The 19,919-nt window shown below is 44.5% G+C and overlaps 1 protein-coding gene across 1 annotated transcript in view; it reads right to left on the minus strand.

The window, feature by feature from the left end:
- hepacam2 (HEPACAM family member 2) overlaps positions 1-19,919 on the minus strand; it is a 27,666-nt gene continuing 7,747 nt past the window's right edge. Inside the window, exons 2-9 of the mRNA XM_063186111.1 lie at positions 19,686-19,919; positions 14,052-14,336; positions 9,354-9,650; positions 5,780-5,905; positions 5,073-5,106; positions 4,235-4,269; positions 1,993-2,066; positions 1-779 (exon numbers count right to left, since the gene is read on the minus strand). The exon at positions 19,686-19,919 is cut by the window's right edge and continues 132 nt beyond it. Coding sequence (XP_063042181.1) covers positions 669-779; positions 1,993-2,066; positions 4,235-4,269; positions 5,073-5,106; positions 5,780-5,905; positions 9,354-9,650; positions 14,052-14,336; positions 19,686-19,919 — 1,196 coding nt within the window. The 3' untranslated portion in view covers positions 1-668. The remainder of the gene's footprint in view (positions 780-1,992; positions 2,067-4,234; positions 4,270-5,072; positions 5,107-5,779; positions 5,906-9,353; positions 9,651-14,051; positions 14,337-19,685) is intronic.

Genomic DNA, 19,919 nt, shown 5'->3' on the forward strand with positions numbered 1-19,919 from the left:
TATCTAAAAGGAGTATATATTATTCACACAAGGGTGTGATTTAGAGACAGCAATATTTACAAACTCTATCATAATCCAGTGCAGATGGGTTTTTTTCACCAAGGGAGACCGTAATTGAATGAATTCAGTGCATGTCTGCTGTCAATGGACTCCATTCTTGGCACATTTGGTTACAAAAGCAATCATGAGATTCACACTATTTCTCTCTTGCAGTCAGAATGGCACTTGAACATCTCAGGCAGGCCTACATCCATCCATCCATAATTCCTGCTCACATTCAAGTCAAATAGGTTCAGATAAAGATTTAAAAAAAAAAGATTGGTTTGATAAAACCCTTCATCATGTCAAAATAAATATTTGTTTAAAGAAACACTGAAATAAGTCAGACACATTTTTTTTCTCGTAAATCACCACAACTGTCTCACAGGGATGTTGTCATCAAGCCTCAATGAGTGTCCTTCGAGTAAAAAGGAAGGGACAGTAATAGGGTCCATCGTGGCACATGTGACAAACTTCAGACATATACCGCCAGAGGTTCAAGCAAAGTCCAGCTTCACGGTTACACATGTGGCACACTCACTTCCACTGAAGTGTGGGAAGTGTCATCTGGCGTCTTTGTCCCACAATGCATTGCACAATCTGTATCGCGTGGTGTCCCCCACATCCGCTCAGGGCAACAGGCTCAGGGTGGGCGTTTCCGGGACGCGTCTGATGACATCATATATTGTGGTGCCCATGTCCGGCGTGGACTCGGGGCGCGCCAGAGACCTGCATGACGTCTGAACAAACACACAAAGACCTCAAGGTCAGGATACTCACTCACTACTTCTTCGTATGTAAAGCATACAGGTATGTTGTTTGCATATATTATATATATATTATAATCATGTTATGTATTGTAAGAATTATCTATATACAGTGGCTCCCAAAAGTCTACACACCCCTCTTCATATGTCAGGTTTTAGTGATGTAAAAAAAAAAATGACAGAAAGACAAATAAATTCACAGCTTTTCCCACCTTTCAATCTAATCTATTAACCTGTACAATGCAATTGAGAAACAAACTTATTTGTCTTTCTGTCATTTTTATACGTAACAAATACCTGGAATTTGAAAAGGGGTGTGTAGACTTTCAGGAGGCACTGTATACTGTATATTGACCTTGATGAATGGATGCAATGGGCAGTGTGTATGGACCAGGATGGATTACTACTGTACTACCAGAGAGAGTAGAGAGAGAGAGAGGTTCCATTGGCCCATTGTTTCCGGGTTCTATTATTGCAAGGGGGAGGGGGGGGGAATCCCCCTTTAGGCAGACCTAGGCAGACCTAAGGACTGTTCTATTCAATGCTAGGAGTATTATGACACGCCCCTTTAGGCTGCCCCGAACCTGGTCATGTCAGGTGCCCATAGCAACCTATTACATTGGCATATCTCTATATAGTTAAAGAATCTCTGGTACTACTGTATGGGCCTACTGGGCCCAGGCTCAGGGGCCCAAGAGGCAAGGGGGCCCTGAAGCCCAAACCTCCAAGTCTCATAAAGCGTTATTTTTTATTATTATTTTTTTAACACTATAACAAATGTATTTTCACATCTTCTCGGGGGACAAAGCCCAACCCCCTAAAATACAGGGTCTCTAACATCTGACTTAAAACCCCTTCTAAAAGTCTTTTTTCAAATGACCAACACCCATGGAGTGGGTCGTTTCATGTTGTCTGACCCAGGGGGCTAGGGTGGCCAGACATATGTCTTTAGGACGGACCGTCCGTCTTTTCAGTGCCTTGTCCGGCTTAAGGCACAGCGCATTAAGCTGGACAAAAATGCATTAAAATGCATGAAATTGCATCTAAGAAGCGCAAATTTTATTGGGGGAGGATTTTTCAATAATTGAAAGGGTGCCTCGCCTAAAAGAAGGTTGATAAACACTGCTGTAAAGTCTTGTTGATTATACACAATGGGTCGTATATGTCGGGGGTGAGAGAGACACACCTGCGTGGAGTCCATTCTCCCTGGTATGGCAACAAACTCGTAAATCCCAAAGTCTTCAGTTACATCTTCACAACCTTGAAGAAAAACATTATATCATCTTGAATCAAGGTATACAATTTCCAACATGAAATACAGTATACTACACTGCCCTAATAAACTAGACATGAGAAAGAACATTGATTGCACCGTAATTTAAAGTCCTGGCCGACAATATGACTCTCCTCAGTTTGTGCCAAGTCCACAGAAATTGATAGCATTGTCTCCATTAGTTACAGTAACACAAGGCAATTTTTAGCGTCACATGCACTTGTTAAAAGTGAGACGTCTCCAGGAAGTTGTTGGGCATACAGAAAATGCTTGCTTGCCTTCCTGCTTTGCTTTGCAATATTACAGTGGTTCCCAAACTGTGGGTCAGGTCCCCTTGGTGGCTCGCGGAGAGGAGTTTTTTTTATCAGACCTTGAATATACAGTATGCTTCCATAAAACATAGCCACAGGGTGCGATTTGTCAGAAAACCAGAAGGGGGGATATGTTTAAGATTTTAAGCAATATCAATGTAATTTCATAAAGCTGTGGTTAAAAGTATGTAGAAAAGTGTCAATATCAAAACCAGAAGGGGGGACAATCCCCCCCATCCACCCCTACAAATCGCACCCTGCATAGCCATACCACAATTGTTAGTTTAGTACAATCTTCAGATGTATGGTTAATACATGTTTTTATTTTTACTGTGATTTTCACATTCAAATGTTGTTGTGACATTAAGGGAGGGGAGGGATATTAATGTTTGTCATTTGAAATATGGGAGGTGGAGGTCGTGAAAATATTTTCCGAAAGGGGTTCCTTGCCAAAAAAGATTGGGAACCACTGCAATATTAGTTGTGGCCAAAATGCAAAGGGTAGTTGGACGAAAATGGTTGTAATACCATAGCCTAACATTGTACTTCCTGTGGCAACGTTTTAGTTATGTTCAGCTCAATAAAATGTCCAATCAACAACCAGAGGACAACAAACAGAGGATTGTTTTTATGGCATTTCATGTGAAAAGGCTGGAAGCAGTGTTGAATTTAAGAATAAAGTTTGAGGGCCGAGGTCCACTTTCTTTTTAGTTTGAAAGTATATGATGCTGTATCAAGGTAGTTATTACAGCTGGGTGAAGGGCAAGGCAGGGCAAATGCTTTTCAGGTGTGTATGATGAAATCCAAGACACTCTTCGTCTTCATTAAAAAGCTTTTAATTAAATATAGCTAGTTCATATTTGAACATTAAAATTTGCCAACATGTTTCGGCCCAACATTGGCCTTCATCAGGGCTTTAAAAGATTTCAAACTTCCCCCCACTTCCCTTTATGTTTAAAGCAAGAAGTGGGGGGACGTTTGAACTCTTTTAAAGCCCTGATGAAGGCCAATGTTTGGCCGAAACATGTTGGCAAATTTTAATGTTTAAATATGAACTAGCTACATTTAATTAAAAGCTTTTTAATGAAGACGAAGAGTGCCTTGGATTTCATCATACATCTCTAAGTTACGTCTAACCAAAGAGCACCTTCACACTACAAAACAGAACGCTGAAGCCCTCTGGCCTACGCCTTTGTTTAATGCTTTTCAGGTGTCTCAGAAAGCATCTGCTGAGAATTAAACATAGTATAATCCAAAATAAATTCATAAATTCAACATAATAATTTGAAGTGAAGTATGAACCCAGTAAGTAGCCTAGCCAGCAGACTCTTTACATGAAATTAGATTAGCCCGGTGGTTAATTGAAAGGCACATTATAGTGGCGGCTGAGAGTTTGTCCTGATGGTTAAATCAGAGAAGGTTCAGTGAGCTTGGCAGCTGTCTGGGCAGACTATGTACACAGCGCAGTGCTTGGCCTTGGATACACAGAGCCGCCGTCAGGCCCCATAACATAACCGTTGTCCGGGCCGTCACCAGGGGCGTAGGCAGAAATAATAAGACAGGTGGGCCCAGAAAAAATCGGACGGGCCCAACCCGAAAGCGTGTAGGTAGATATTATAATACTGTGCTCAAAAATGATACTTTGAAATTGAAATCATAGACATCACAGAAAATGAACCAAACTTTTGACAAAATGGTTAATTATTGCTCAGTGCTATGCCATTAATGTATAGTTCAATGAGGCAACAGTTGTCAAGTGTGAATGAGGCGGGCCTGGATGTCAAGTGGCCAGGCCCAGGCCCACCCATGGCTACGCCTATGGCCGTCACACACTAGCAGCTTACCTGAACGGTGGGGCCGCTTTTGTTCTGTAATCGGCCTGTGCGAAGAGAAGACGGGAAGGGGGCGCAGAGAGAGAGACGTGTGTTTAAAGATTAAAAGTCGTTTTGGTGGGTGAAAAATGTTAAAGGAGGATGCCACTATTTTAGGGCTTAATACAGTTAAAATCGTTGGCCAGGGTTTATGAAGGTGATAAAGTGTCTCATTTTTCATGTAAGCCGTTGTCTTGCTTTAAGACAAGTTAAAAGAGGGAGCATGTCGCTAAGCTAGTGAAAGTCAATGGATCCGTGTAGCATGCTACAATGCTACACGGATCCATTGACTTTCACTAGCTTAGCGACATATTCCCTCTTTTAACTTGTCTTTAAAGCAAGACAACGCTTAACATGAAAAATAAGACAGTTAACCACCTTTATAAAGCCCAGCCAACTATTTTAACTGTATTAATCCCCAAAATAGTGGCATCCCCCTTTAAGAATGAATTTCTCTTTGCTGGGTCCAACTGGCATGCTGGTCATACAGTACATGTCCAGGGCTGGATTAAGACTGCCTGGGGCCCCTAGGCTACATGTTGCTGTGGGGGCCCCCTGGAAGGCAAATTTCACAACAAATTTACATAGACATAGACAGTGTCATAATTACGAACTAGGAATTAAAGATAACTTGTCTACCAACTGTACTCAATACAACACTTTAATTTTTCAATATTATATCCTGTCACAATTCCGCAATTTTTCACTTTTGGCCATTCAGGGGCCCCCTGGCAAGTGGGGGCCCCCTTGCCTGAAGCCATATCTAGCCTGTGCATTAATCCCTGTACACGTCTTCATGGAGCTGTCTTACCTCTTGGAGAGTGTGTCTTTCATCGTGATGATCACTGCAAGGAGAAGACACTGATTAAAATCAAGTCCATGAGGCAAAACATTAAACAAACAATGTTTTTGTTGAAAGTAGAATACTGTATACTCAGCGTTCATTAGATACTCAATACATTCAATTCCTGGTGATGAGCTGACATGGAAACGCTATGTTGGGTCAGTACAATAAAATACAGTACAAGCTGGTCAGAAGATGGAAGCTCCGTAGACATCATATATACTACATGTATGTCAATGGGAAACATTCTTTCCCAACACTTTACTGGCCATTTAGTGTTCATTATTAATGAATGTGGTTCATTTTCCAGTTTTACATGCTGTATTCTGCATGCTGTATGCTTTACAGCAGTGATTCTCAAACTGTGGGCCGGGGCCCACTGGTGGGCCCTGAAGGTATTCCAAGTGGGCCTTGAAATCATTTTCTTAAAATCAAAATAAAAATTTCATGTGTGTTGCTGTTGATTCATCTGAGTTTAATGTTTATCGGGTCATAGATCGGGCCCCAAACATGTGTTAAAATTTCAGGTGGGCCCCAAGTTGGAAAAGGTTGAGAACCCCTGCTTTACAGATTAGTGGAACTGTGTCCCTATCAGTACTGTATGTACAGTACAGACTTGAGTTTTACACAACGGGACTGCTTTTTGGAGATGGCAAAATGCTGTGGAGTTATACCTTGGCGTGGGTGGCAGGCCCTTCTGAACATGACCATCACACACACGCTGATGATCAGCAGGGAGCACAGGCAGATGACGGACAGAGGTGACAGGAGGCCGCCCTTCTGAGTAGACGCCTCCTTTCCTGGGAAGAAAAAATAAAGGAAAACAAAACATACAACACAAAACAAGGATGGGACATAATTAATACATAGTAATAATAATAGGCTACATAATTAATAAGTATTGTGGTCCACATAAATTCTTTTTATTTTAATTGTTGTGTATATCCACAGCTACATGTGCATTTTACCACAACAATAACATTCCATTTGCTAATAATGCATCTAAATTCACCATATAAAATCTACAATAGTAGGTCTAAGAGATGACTGATTAGGTACATTCCCTTGTCGTGGAAAAAAGCACACATGTACAAACAACCCCACTTTCTGTTTCACCATCACAGTATCTGTGTACAGTATCTGTGTGTGTGTGTGTGTGTGTGTGTGTGTGTGTGTGTGTGTGTGTGTGTGTGTGTGTGTGTGTGTGTGTGTGTGTGTGTGTGTGTGTGTGTGTGTGTGTGTGTGTGTGTGTGTGTGTGTGTGTGTGTGTGTGAGGCGAGAGTAGGGGAGAGGAGAGGAGAGGAGAGGAGAGGAGAGGAGAGGAGAGGAGAGGAGAGGAGAGGAGAGTAGGAGAGAGCAGGCGAGAGTAGGGGAGAGGAGGCGAGAGGAGAGGAGAGAGGAGAGAGGAGGAGAGGAGAGGAGAGGAGAGGAGAGGGGAGGAGAGGAGAGGAGAGGAGAGGAGAGGAGAGGAGAGGAGAGGAGAGGAGATCTAGGCATCAGGAAAACACCTGCTGTCCCCTGTTTACTTTCCGACGGCCGTTTACAGCCCAGACAATGATATCTGCTTGGTTACTGAAAAGGAGTCTGATGTAGACATAAAACATTCCATATCCTTATCTGAACCAACATTATTAGGAACACATCTAGACTGGCCATATCCTGTAACCGTTTCACGTCACGTGCAAAGCCGTCGTGTACCATACACAGAGTAGTGTCTGTCTAGGAAGTGTGTTTTTAGGCAACTCTGTTATCAAAGTATGCAAATGTGTCCAGAGGGAGTATCAGAAAGGAATATTGACTTGCACGCTTGACAAATTGAAAGTAAAGCGTTTGTTTGTACACATCTTCCGAAAATTAATTTCAATGACTAGGTAGTAGCTTTATGTATATTCGTAGCTCCAATGACCAGTTGCATCCAGTCATTGTCCAAGCATTTAAAAAAGCACAGAGGCTATTGACCTAATGCCTTTGATAGAAGATGAAACAACCTTTGCCAGTTCACCTTTGCTGCTGAGTAAACCTGTTAACACCTTCAACACAAAGGTGTTCCCAAGTTCCCTCTGAGGACAAACACTTTTCCAGCTGACTTGAACACACCTAAAGACCTAATTACAACACTTCTAGAACCACCTTTGCTACTAGAACATCTGTAGCTCCATCTTTAGAATACCCATCTTTAGAGCACACTTCTTTAGAACCTGGAATCCATGTCTTGTTGAGATGTATAGTACGTCATCATCACAATCACCTACATTAAAGGGACACTGTGTGAGATTTTTAGCTGTTTATTTCCAGAATCCAAGCTGCCCATTCACTAATGTTACATTTTTCATGAATACTTACCACCAGTATCAAATTTTAAGTATTCATTATGACTGGAAAAGTCATACATGAAAAGGGGGATCTTCTCCATGGTCCGCCATTTTGAATTTCCAAAAATAGCCATTTTTAGCAGCAAACATGACTGTACTTGGACCATACTATAAAATATGTGTTTCTTACTTAGTAAACTTTCATGTAAAGATCAACAAATTTGGCAATAGGCAGCCCAGTTTCAATGAGCAGCATAGTTGCAGTACCTTTTTTGACCATTTCCTGCAGAGTGTCCCTTTAACACAAGTGCCACTGACGGCACTAACAGCTTGTTGCTCAGTGTTGTCTGCCATACAAAGGCAAAGTGCAGTAACTACGCCAACATTAAAACCGACAAAAAGGCCTTCAAAGCCTCATTATGCTGGATATTGTAGCAACCTCAAATTCAACATAGGAATATCTCTAGAGCGGGACACATTTGCACCATAAGGCTTTGTCACGGGATAAAGTCGGTGTAATGAAGACCACTCAATTTTGACAAATTCTGTAGTTACTGCACTTTGCCTTTGTAAGGCAGTTGTGCTGTGCAAGTACTGTACTGGGGTGAGTTTCTCAAAAGGGAAGTTGTTAGCCTGTTAGCAACTTCGGTAGTTGCCAATGGGAAAATGCATTGAAAGCAACGAAGTAGCTAATGTAGTAAGCAACTTTGGGTTCGAGAAATTCACCCCTGTACTGGGATTGAAGACAAGGGTGAACTGGGTCTTGTCCTCTTAATGATGAGTCCTTTACAACCCTTCTAGAGCCCCTTTTTAAAAAAAAAAAAAAACCTAAAGATGGCTCTTAAAATATCTGTTCAAAGCTTATCTACAAGAACCCTCTTTAGATCACAGATTTTTAGATGTTCAACACCAGCCTGACTTACGTGACTGCAGGTCTCTTCTAGAGTCTACTATAGTCAGACCAGGCAATCCATCTACAACAGTGATTCTCAAACTGTGGGTCGGGGCCCAGTGGTGGGCCCTGAGGGTATTCCAAGTGGGCCTTGAAATAATTTTCTAAAAATCTAAATAACAGTTTTGTGTTTGTTGCTGTTGATTTATTTGGGTTTTATTGTTTATCGGGTCATAGGTGGGCCCTGAACATTTGTTAAAATTTCAGGTGGGCCCCAAGTTGGAAAAGGTTGAGAACCCCTGATCTGCAACATTTCTCTGTGGGACATGCAAAGGGTGTCCAGCTCACAGTCATGAAATGGCTCAGTATGCTGCAGGTTGAAGCTTCAGACCACCCATTCCTTCACTGACCTGTTAGTAGGACTGTTGGGTCATTTCCTTAACCCATTTTAGAGCCCTTTTAGGGAAAAGGTGCTCTCTGTCTAATAAAACCTAAATATCTCAGCCTCTGAAGCACATAAAAACAAGGAATAAGTTGCATTTAAGCTAGGACCCTCATTTTGCATTAGAATGTGGTCATTCAGCTCTACTGTAGCTTACCACATTGTTTTAAAAAAAACTAAAATCTCAATAGCCTGCATGCAGGCTAAAATTGGTTAAATACACCCTATTGAGCCATTGGAAATGCTCAGAATTAATTGAATCTTTTTTATGTGAATTTGAAATGTTGTAGATGGTTTGCCTGGTCAGCCTATGTACAGTATAGTCAGAGATTCTTTAAGTATATAGAGATATGCCAACATAATAGGTTTCTATGGGCACCTAACATGACCAGGTTCCGGTCTGCCTAAATGGGCGCATTGAATAGAACAGTCCTTAGGTCTGCCTAGGTCTGCCTAAAGGGGGCAATAATAGAACCAGGAAACAATGGGCCAATGGAACCTCTCTCTCTCTACTCTCTCTGGTACAGTCTTGAAATGACTTGCAGTCGCGTAGCCTAGGCTACGGCAGGCTATCACATCACATCACGGCCACCTGACAGTACCTGAGCCGGGGGTGAAGACGAGGGTGAACTGCGTCTCGTCCTCCTTCTGCGTGACGTTGTTGATGGCGCGCACCACGAAGCTGTTGGCCCGGGCCAGCTCGTACGAGGTGACCTGCAGCCGCGGGCCCACCATGACCACCTGCGTCCGGTTGCCGATCTTGGAGATCCACTCGCAGCTGTTGGGCGGGTTGGAGTCGGCCAGGCAGTCCAGCAGCACCAGCTCGTCAGGATCCACCAGAAACACGCCGTGGTTCTCCGGGCCCTGGTGGGATCGGATGACCAGGTTGTATGGGCCATCTGTGAAGACAGACCCCAAACAGCAGACACAAAACCATTCATCATTTGCCAATCCTTCTCTCCGACTCTCTGTATCAGTATCAAAAAGCATCAAAAGTGTATGTAAATGATTAAGTAAGGGGAAATAATAACGAGATAATGGTTAACGAATGTTTTTCAAAGGGTTATCTAAGATTTGAATAATGCTTAACAAATGCATAACTAATGCTTAACAAGGAGTCGGTATTATAAAGTGTTACAGATTAGGGTAATATAACTTTTTCATGGTATAGGGGGATGCTGTGGTGAATTGCGCTAAGAAATCACACCATGAATGGCTAAGTTACCCATGGGGACTCTGGTTTGCATTCGGCCTAGGTCATTTCAGCCTACTGTAGGTCATAGAAATGTTATGATATAGTTACTTTATTTCAGTAACCGTGAGTCAGACTTCATCCAAATGACAACACAACAAGATTTTTTTCCCAGAGTAAAAAAAAATCAATATTGCGTCCACACTGGCAACGCAACTCTTGCTGAAAACGATGCAATACACATGCCACACCTCTATGGGCGCTTTAAAACATTTTGGGGGTACCCAAAATGCTGGAGCAATGGGGACGCAAGGCAAAAATGTTGCAAAACAGCATCAAAACAGCAAACAGCAGCCTCAAACTGGCAATCTCATCTGCACCAAAAAAAGCTAAATTAAAGCAACACCAGGTAGTTTTCTTCTTGCCCTACAGGTTGTAAGTGGAATTGCCTCTCTTTTGAACTACACAACAGAGATGCACCTCAGGTCTAAACACTTGGCTAGCAGGCTTTGTTGAGAGGCAAACAAATCTTGCTCAACAGTTGAAGAAAATACACCTTTTGCCACGGTACTATCACTACTCTTTGTTGAATGGCTGAGATTGTAAGCTGCTTTGGCAAAAAAATGGTTAAAAGGAAAAGTGAACATACAGACTAGGGCGATTAGGAATGGTTGGCTGAATTCATCAAGTCAAGTCAAGTAGGTTTTATTTTCAATTTCTTTACATGCACTGGTCATACAAAGAATTTGAAATTACATTTCTTGCTTTCCCATACAGACATAGACTAATTAAGGTAAGGACATAGACAGTATAGACATAGACAGTACTTATACATGGACTTAAGACAGTATGGACATAGACAGTGCTCATACAGACATTTAAAGTGCAAGACTGGACAACAGAAGACTTGTAGAGGACATACATTAAGAGGTATTTGTTGTGTTTTTGTGCTTTTCCTAAAAAAAGTCCTTTATAGCGTTCTGACATGGTAATAGTAGCATTTTGAAGAAAATAAATATAAAAAGGTCTGTCAAGTACACCAGCAGCAGTGTGTGTGTGTGTGTGTGTGTGTGTGTGTGTGTGTGTGTGTGTGTGTGTGTGTGTGTGTGTGTGTGTGTGTGTATGTGTTTAGTGCAGGTAGAAGGTGCGGTGTGCGTCTTGTGTGTGTGTTCGTGTGTCTGTGTGTGTGTGTGTGTGTGTGTGTGTGTGTGTGTGTGTGTGTGTGTGTGTGTGTGTGTGTGTGTGTGTGTCAGTGTGTGTATGTTGGGTTTAGTGCAGAAAGTGCAGTGTGCTTGTGTGTGTGTGTGTGTGTGTGTGTGTGTGTGTGTGTGTGTGTGTGTGTGTGTGTGTGTGTGTGTGGTGTGTGGGTGTGTGTGTGTGTGTGTGTGTGTGTGTGTGCATGTTTTGAGTTAGTGCAGGTTGAAAGTTCAGTCACAAGTATAGTAGTGCAGGTGGAATGTTCAGTCGCAGATATGGTGGTGGGGGATGGGGAGGGGGGGTTGTCAGTGGCCTTGCTCATCTAAACCTAAGTGTAAGACATAATTAACAGGCTGTACCAAAGACTACAGCATTAGGCTATTTTATCAAAACACCCTTACTTGTGAGGAAATAAATTGTTGGAACTCAGTATCCATGAAACTGAATGATCAGAGATGACAACAAGTGCTTTCGTTTTTTTAAAGCCCACATAGGAACAATGCCGGGCAGCTTGTGAGGGTACATCTAACCATAAAAGCCACGCATAACCGTAAATGGCTAGAGCGTGGGCCGTCCAGCTAGCGCTGTTTCCTAGTCACAGATGGTATTTATTTTTATTGCAGTGACCTGTTATCAGCGCTAGCCCCGGGCAAGTGAGTACACAAGGAACATGTTACATCAAGGCATTGGAGACACCTTACTGTACGTTATACAAGCCAACGCCAGGCCTTCCCTTCTCATACCAAATATACAATGTCACTATGATTGGGTGCATAATGATTATGTCATCACGATTATGCGTGCTTTAAATGTTAAATGGAATAAACTGGAGATAGATCACTTTTGATGCCAGGTGTAGAGACCGTAGCGTCCTACTGCAGATGGGGTCGTCGGCGGGCCTGTTCACTATTTGCTGAAAATACTCAACTACATCATAACAACATTGCTATGACATTACAGAGATCCTTAAGTAACATAGGAATACATAGCCATTACAGTTTTGGTGACAGTGGGGTTAGAACATGGGCTCTGCGCTAAGGGGTTATTAAATGACACCTCCATCACTGAACACAATTGTTGACATTATTTGTTAGAGCCAGAACAGAAATGGCCAGGTTGTTGTGTGTTAGTAAAGAAAGACCATTGGCAATGTGATAGTAATTGTCATAATGCAGTGGGAACCAGCAAAGTGTTACAACGAAGCAGTTAGAGTCTTTATCTAATCGTCTGTGTATTCACTCCATTTCAAAGGGATTGGGTGATGAATTTGGTTGTCTGTGAGGCCCCGTGAGAGAGAAAAAGATGCACTTTATAAAACAGAGGATGAATAGACTTGGCAGACTGCCACCACAGGCAATAAATATGTTTCTGGAGCAAACAAACAAATGAGTAAATACATCCAGTGACCGGCCATTCGTCAAATACTGTCAGGTGATGAAACAGCCTAGACACAGCATTAGACCACAAATACTATCTGTAGACAATTTCCCATCAGTAGTGCTCAGTGAAAGAGGTGTCATTTACTGTATCATTCTAAACCACTGAAAGTATCAGAGGCATTGCATTGGATTCTATTGAAAAGGGGGACATTGTTAAAGGTGCACTGTGCAGGAAATGGTCAAAAAAGGTACTGCAACTATGCTGCTCATTGAAACTGGGATGCCTATTGCCAAATGTGATCTTTTCCTGAAAGTTTACTAAGTAATAAACTATTATTTTCTCATATGGCCCAAGTACAGTCATTTTTGCAGCTAAAAATGGCTGACCATGGAGAAGATCCCCCTTTTCATGGATGAAAAGTGCAATTTTCCCAGTCATAATGAATACTTAGAATTTGATAGTGGTGGTAAGTATTCATGTAAAATTTAACTTAAGTAAATGCGTAGCATGAATTCTGGAAATAAACAACTAAAAATCTTACACAGTGCACCTTTAAAATTGCCGTTGTGTGTGTAAAGGCTAGGACAAAATAAGGACAAGCTAAATTCTCCAACAGAGATGATTAATGGGATATGAAAGTGAAAGAAGTGAAGTGACAGCCCATTGGGAAGCTCCAACTCCCATTGTCATTGTGACACAGCACACAAGTGAACACTGCACACTGCACACAACGAAACTGTATTTATGCCTCACCCGTGCAAGGGGGCAGCCCTCAGTGGCGCCCCATGGGGAGCAGTGCGGTGGGACAGTACCATGCTCAGGGTACCTCAGTCATGGAGGAGGATGGGGGAGAGCACTGGTTGATTACTCCCCCCACCAACCTGGCGGGTCGGGAGTCGAACCGGCAACCTCTGGGATGCAAGTCTGACACCCTAACCGCTCACCCATGACTGCCCAAGGTAGGGAAACTGATTGCCTTCACAGGCTCACAATTCCAGGAAAAAATGAAACGTGTGACACCTTCAAAGGTCGGCACTGACGACAACATCATATGATTTACTAACTACCGCAAACAAGAGAATAGAGGCACTTCTGTCTATCTAGGACGCACATGCAAATGCTAGTTTCTGTGTGCCTGGCCTGTGGTCTTGGTGTGAAGTGGGGACGTGTTCACTGTACTTCAGCATCACCACTGACTCTGACTGACACAAATTTGTCAAAACGTTACAGGTGACCACAATTTAACTTTGAAACTCATTGTATAGACCTGAGTGTTGTTTGTGTAGACGAAGGGCAAACACAATGTTTTCCCTTAAGCCTTGTGTGGTAGATCCTGTCCTTTTTAACAGGCAGACAAATAGACACTGTAGACAGACAGATAGATAGAGAGACAGACAGACAGACAGACAGACAGACAGACAGACAGACAGACAGACAGACAGACAGACAGACAGACAGACAGACAGACAGACAGACCGACCGACAGACAGACAGACCGACATTTTGTAAGTGAATGAGTTCCACCACTCACAGTAGACGTTGAGCTCCACACTGTGACTGCTACCGTTGCTGACGTGGTTTCGGACCCTGCAGCTGTAGAGACCAATGTCCTCCTTGCGCACGGGGCTAATGGTCAGCGTGTTGTTGGTGGAGGAGAACACGTGTCTCTCGCTGGCCGCGATGGGAACGTTGTCCTTCAGCCACTGGTACCGGACTCGGGTTCCGTTTGTGACCGAGCAGGTCCACGTGACGTTGTCCCTGTCCTCGACAAGCTCGTATGATGGGCTCTTGCCAATGACTGGTGCTGATACGGGCACTGTGGAGGAAAAGGTAACAGCAGGGGGTCATCACCACAGGAAAAGTGGCAGAGCTAGATGTCAACTACTGTATTACATTACATTACATTACATTGCATTGCATTTGGCAGACGCTTTATAACCAAAGCGACTTTCAAAAGAGGACATAATCACTGCTAGCAGATACAAAGTGCACAGGAAATATACAGAACAACAAGTGCAGTTGCAAAGAGGGGTTAGTTTTTTTTTAATTAATAAAGGGTACACACACACACACACACACAGACAAACTAAACTAAACTGAACATCATGTCAAGAGTCTGCCCTGGGGCTAGGCCAGCTCAATCATTAGTTTAGTAGCTCCTCTCGAAAGAGGAAGGTCTTTACTTGTTTCTTGAAGGCTGCAAGAGATGTGCTTAGTCTTGCTGCCTCTTGGAGACTGTTCCGCCACTTGGGTACAACAACAGAGAACAGTCTTGACTGGGAGTACCTAGAGCGACTGGATGGCAGAGCCAGACGGCTTGTGCTGGATGAGCGCAGTTCTCTTCTCTTCGCTACTGTACTCGATAATCCCTCCATCCTGCATACTCAATTTACTACATGTGCTTTACAAGACGAGGAATGTGCATGTCTCAGGTCTCAGCCCTACATGTTTACAGAGAAATTCACATTCAAGTCAGGCAGGCCTTGCGGCGACACGGTAGTCAGTGGGCTGGTGTGTCGTGCCATTGTGCTGTGGATCCAGGTTCCCCCCCGGCAGAAGTGGAGGACAAACAAAGTAAAAGTCAAAGTAAAAAAAAGAAACACAGTTTCTTTCCAACACAGGTAACTTATCTGAGTAAAAAGTAGACCAATGTACTTGTCTTACAATGAGCTGATTCTGCACAGGTTGGGTTGAGTTTGTGGTGGGTCCTTGTTAGGTTTTTATTGTTTTTCAGTAATAACAAAGTCTATCTCAATAGGCAGGTAAAATGGAGTAAACGGTGTAACAGATATGTAATATCATGTGCTACTGTTGTAATTACACCGCAACAGTACTTTTACTTTTACTTTGTCCACCACTGCTCTCCGGCACGAATCAACGAGGAAGTAAAACCCTTACCCAACTCACTATCCACACACAGTAACATAAAACCATCACATTCACATGAGTCAACCTCCCCTGAGGCTTGTTGTGACGACCAGGCCACTGTAAACCACTCTCTCCACCATAAATCCACAGGTCTCCGTGCGGGAGCGTACTACCTATGTATGTTCCCCGGATCCCCGGATGTTTCCCCCGGTCTTTGTGTGGGACAGGGGAACTTAGGGCCCTTTTTCGTATGTTCCCCACATTGTATCTGACAAGGGGATAAGGTCCAGGATGCTTGTGCATGCACATTTCTTGCACGAACTGTTGCCATGTGTATTTCATGTCAATTTTGCCCACAGTGGCAACCTAACTTTAACAATAACCCACGGTCGCCATGCGGCAGCAGTCTACTTGGAAGCAGCGGGGAACATAGGGATGACCCCTCCATGCAGTGACACATAATCTTTCTGCCCCCTGCTTGCTCCTAACAGAGATGATTTCACAGTAGGCTAATGTCTTGATACTAAAATGTTTGCCTCCTTGTGCAAAAGTCAAACTCCACCTGAGATTCTGCTACTAAACAGTGCCTACACAGTAGAAGTATACATGGGTTCTAATCTCCCCCCCCCCCCCCCCCCCCCCCCCCCCACCCCCCCCCCCCCCCCCTGGCTGTGCGAACCTAGCTGCGCACAACTCAACCTCTGATTGTTGGAAACCGCTGTCAGTCAAAAAAAATTGTTCACATGATTGGCTGCCAGTGTCTAGCCCCTCCTCATAACATCGTGTTTACAAACAGCCATACAACTACCTGGCTGAGGAAAGGTTGCTGATCAGCTGGATTGGTGAATTCTCCGAACCTAATCAGTGAGGTAGGCCTTGGGTACAACTCAATATCTAACCTCCCGTCCCGACATGATGTGAGGCAAGGAATCCTTGATGATAGACGTAACAACATCACCGGCTGTAACAACATCACCGGCTGTGGGAAGAAGAGATGCATGGTTGATGGCGACCCATCAATGGCCAATGACCTAAACCAGTTTTACAACCGGTTTGGCAACTTTGGCACTGGGGGAGGTCACTCAGTCGTCACCTCTCAAGCTCCCTCACCCCCCCAGCCCGCACTTGACAACGACTCTGGCAACGACCCTGAAGATCACTTTTCAGCCGGCTCCGATCTCCCTCACTCAGAACCCCCCACTCTCAGCGACACTCCACCCTGTGACAAATACATGGACACTACATCTACCCATCCCCCAGCTCTGCCTATGGCCTCCACCCCGACCATCTGCAACTCTGCCATAGCACCCCCACTGATGGACACAGCAGGCCCACCAACCCCCACCGTCGCTACCCCCCGCTCCAGTCCCTCACCTCTGCCACTGGAAACAACTTACCCACCACCACCATCCACCCCTCCCACCCTCCCAAACCTCATTCGACCACAACCATCACTGACTATCACCTCTGAACAAGTCAGAGGAGTACTGAAAAAAACTAAAATCCAAGGCAGCTGGCCCTGATGGCGTTTGTGCAAGACTGCTCAAGACATGTGCTGAGGCATTAGCTGAGCCATTACATCACCTGTACAATAGGAGTCTGCAGGAAGGAAAGGTCCCCACCATGTGGAAAACATCATGCCTGATACCCGTCCCAAAGAAAGCACACCCCAAGGAACTCAACGATTACAGACCGGTTGCCCTCACCTCACATCTAATGAAAACATTCGAACGGGTGCTGCTGCGCTACCACCTCAAGCCACAGGTACGACACGCACTGGATCCTCTGCAGTTTGCCTACCAAGAGAATGTGGGAGTGGAGGATGCTATCCTGTATCTTCTTCACAGGACACACTTCACACTCTCACCTGGACAAGGGTGGCTGTGCTGTGAGAATCATGTTCTTTGATTTCTCCAGCACTTTCAACCCTATTCAACCACTGCTGCTGAGAGATAAACTGGTGCAGATGGGAGTGGAGAGCCTGGCCTGTGACCTGGATCACTGACTACCTCACGGAACGACCCCAGTTTGTAAGGATGGGTGACATCACATCTGAGACAGTGGTGAGCAGCACAGGAGGCCACAAGGAACGGTGCTTTTTCCCCCGTACTGTTCACTCTGTATACGACAGACTTCAGCTACAACTCTGCGACATGCCACATGCAGAAGTTCTCAGACGACACTGCAATTGTGGGGTGTATCAGAGATGGTCAGGAGGAGGAGTACAGGGGACTGGTTGACGACTTTGTGGGATGGTGTCAAAACAATCAGCTGCACCTGAACACCCACCAAAACCAAGGAAAATGGTGGTTGATTTCAGGCGCTCCATCCCACCCTTGGTGCCTGTCTCTATTGGGGGAGAGAAAGTGGAGGAGCCTGTCAGCACTTACAAGTACTTAGGGGTGCACCTCGACAATAAACTGGACTGGTCCACTAACTCAGATGCACTCTACAAGAAGGGCCAAATAAAAGGCTCTATTTCCTCAGAAGGCTGAGGTCCTTCAATGTCTGCAGCCGACTTCTGCTTATGTTCTACCAGTCTGTCATGGCCAGCGTGCTCTTCTTTGCTGCGACGTGCTGGGGAGGAAGCATCAGGAAGAGAGATGCTGGACGCCTTGACAGACTGGTGAGGAAGGCGGGATCAGTGGTGGGCATGGAACTGGAGACACTCACCTCAATAACCGAGAGCAGAACACTGAGCAGACTAGACTCTATTATGGACAATCAGCATCACCCCCTTAACGCCACCTTCACTAACCAACTGAGGTCTGTTCAGCCACAGACTCCGTGCTTTCACCTGCAGGACTGACAGACTAAGGAAGTCCTTTGTCCCATGGGCAATTCAGCTGTTTAACAACACACAGAAGGACACTAAGAAGAACATCATCATAGGGGACTGGACTGCCTGAGATGCCAGAGCTGGCCCAGCCCGGGAAATCTCTTGGTGTGTGTGTGTGTGTGTGTATGGTGTGTGTGTGTGTTGTGTGTGTGTGTGTGTGTGTGTGTGTGTGTGTGTGTGTGTGTGTGTGTGTGTGTGTGTGTGTGTGTGTGCGTGTGCTGTCCAATAACTGCACTAAGGAACTTTTGACCCTTGAACCACTGGACATAACTTGTTTTTCCTGCTTACCACAAGCAAAGACTGTGATCTGTCGGAGCTGGCCCCAGTTACTGGGGACCTCTTTGTGTGTGTGTGTGTGGGTGTGTGTGTGTGGTGTTGTGTGTGTGTGTGTATGTGTGTGTGGTGTGTGTGTGTGTGTGTGTGTGTGTGTGTGTGTGTGTGTGTGTGGTGTGTGTGTGTGCTTGCCTAAAACACTTACCTGTACTTTGTGACATTGTAAGAATCTTCAACCCCTATCAAACTCTGTACACTGCCTACTTCTACATACTATACTATATCATAGATGTATCCATCAACACTTGTTGTCTACCTTAACTGACAGAGTATGTTTTTTTTCTGCTTTGGTCTATCCCAACTCACAGAATGTCTTTTTGCACAATTACCTTTTCTACATTTATCTCTATTATTTTATTTTATTTTCCCCACCCTGATGACTATTCCTGTGTTTATTTTTGTCTTGAAATGTCCATGTGGGCTTTTGTGTATTTGTGTATTTATGTAAGCTACTGGATACCTGAATTTCCCCCTGGGGATCAATAAAGTTACTCTACTCTACTCTACTCTACTCTACAATACTTCTACTTCATACATCTCTGCAAGGGTTACATGGCGCTATTCAGACATACCGCTATTTAGACATTGACGTCAGGGCTATAGTTCGACATGAGGCAGCCGTGGCCTAGTGGTTAGAGAGTTGGGCTTTCAATCTAAGGGTTGCCGGTTTGAATCCCCCCTGACCTCTCCCTACACCTCCATCCATGGCTGAAGTGCCCTTGAGCAAGGCACCTAACCCCACATTGCTCCAGGGACTGTAACCAATACCCTGAAAAATAATAGTTGTAAGTCGCTTTGAACAAAATGAAAGCGTCAGCTAAATGTAATGTAATGTCTGTTGTCTGAATACCAGCACGTTTCCCACCGAAATCAGCCATTTCTGTGGTTTGTGCTATGCTGCTCATTTTTTTTTCAGTTTAGGGAGAGTGCATACAGTTACCCTAACCCTAACCCCAGACCCTGACCCTGACCCTAACTCCTAACCCTACGGCATATTAGGTGTCTGAAATTCTGAATAGCGGTAGTGTCTGAATAGCGGTATGTCTGAATAGCGGTATGTCTGAATAGTGGTATGTCTGAATAGCGCTGGCCCCCTCCCTCTGGTTGGACCTGAAAGTCACTCACCATCCACTGTGACAAAGACCTTCTCCTTCTTGTGAATCCACTTCCGCTTGTGCTCGGCTTCTTGGAAGTTCAACTCCAGCATGTACTCCCCCTCGTCTCTCGTGTTCAGGGCGTGGATGCGGAGCGAGAGGTCGGCGGGGTCGAGCGAGATGCGGTCCTCGTGCAGGCTGCTGGGGATGACGTTGCCCTTCTGGAAGGTCACCAGGTGCGGGTGGTCCGACTGGGTCTTGACCC

This window comes from Engraulis encrasicolus, chromosome 20, assembly GCF_034702125.1.
Source record: "Engraulis encrasicolus isolate BLACKSEA-1 chromosome 20, IST_EnEncr_1.0, whole genome shotgun sequence".
Lineage (NCBI taxonomy): Eukaryota > Metazoa > Chordata > Actinopteri > Clupeiformes > Engraulidae > Engraulis > Engraulis encrasicolus.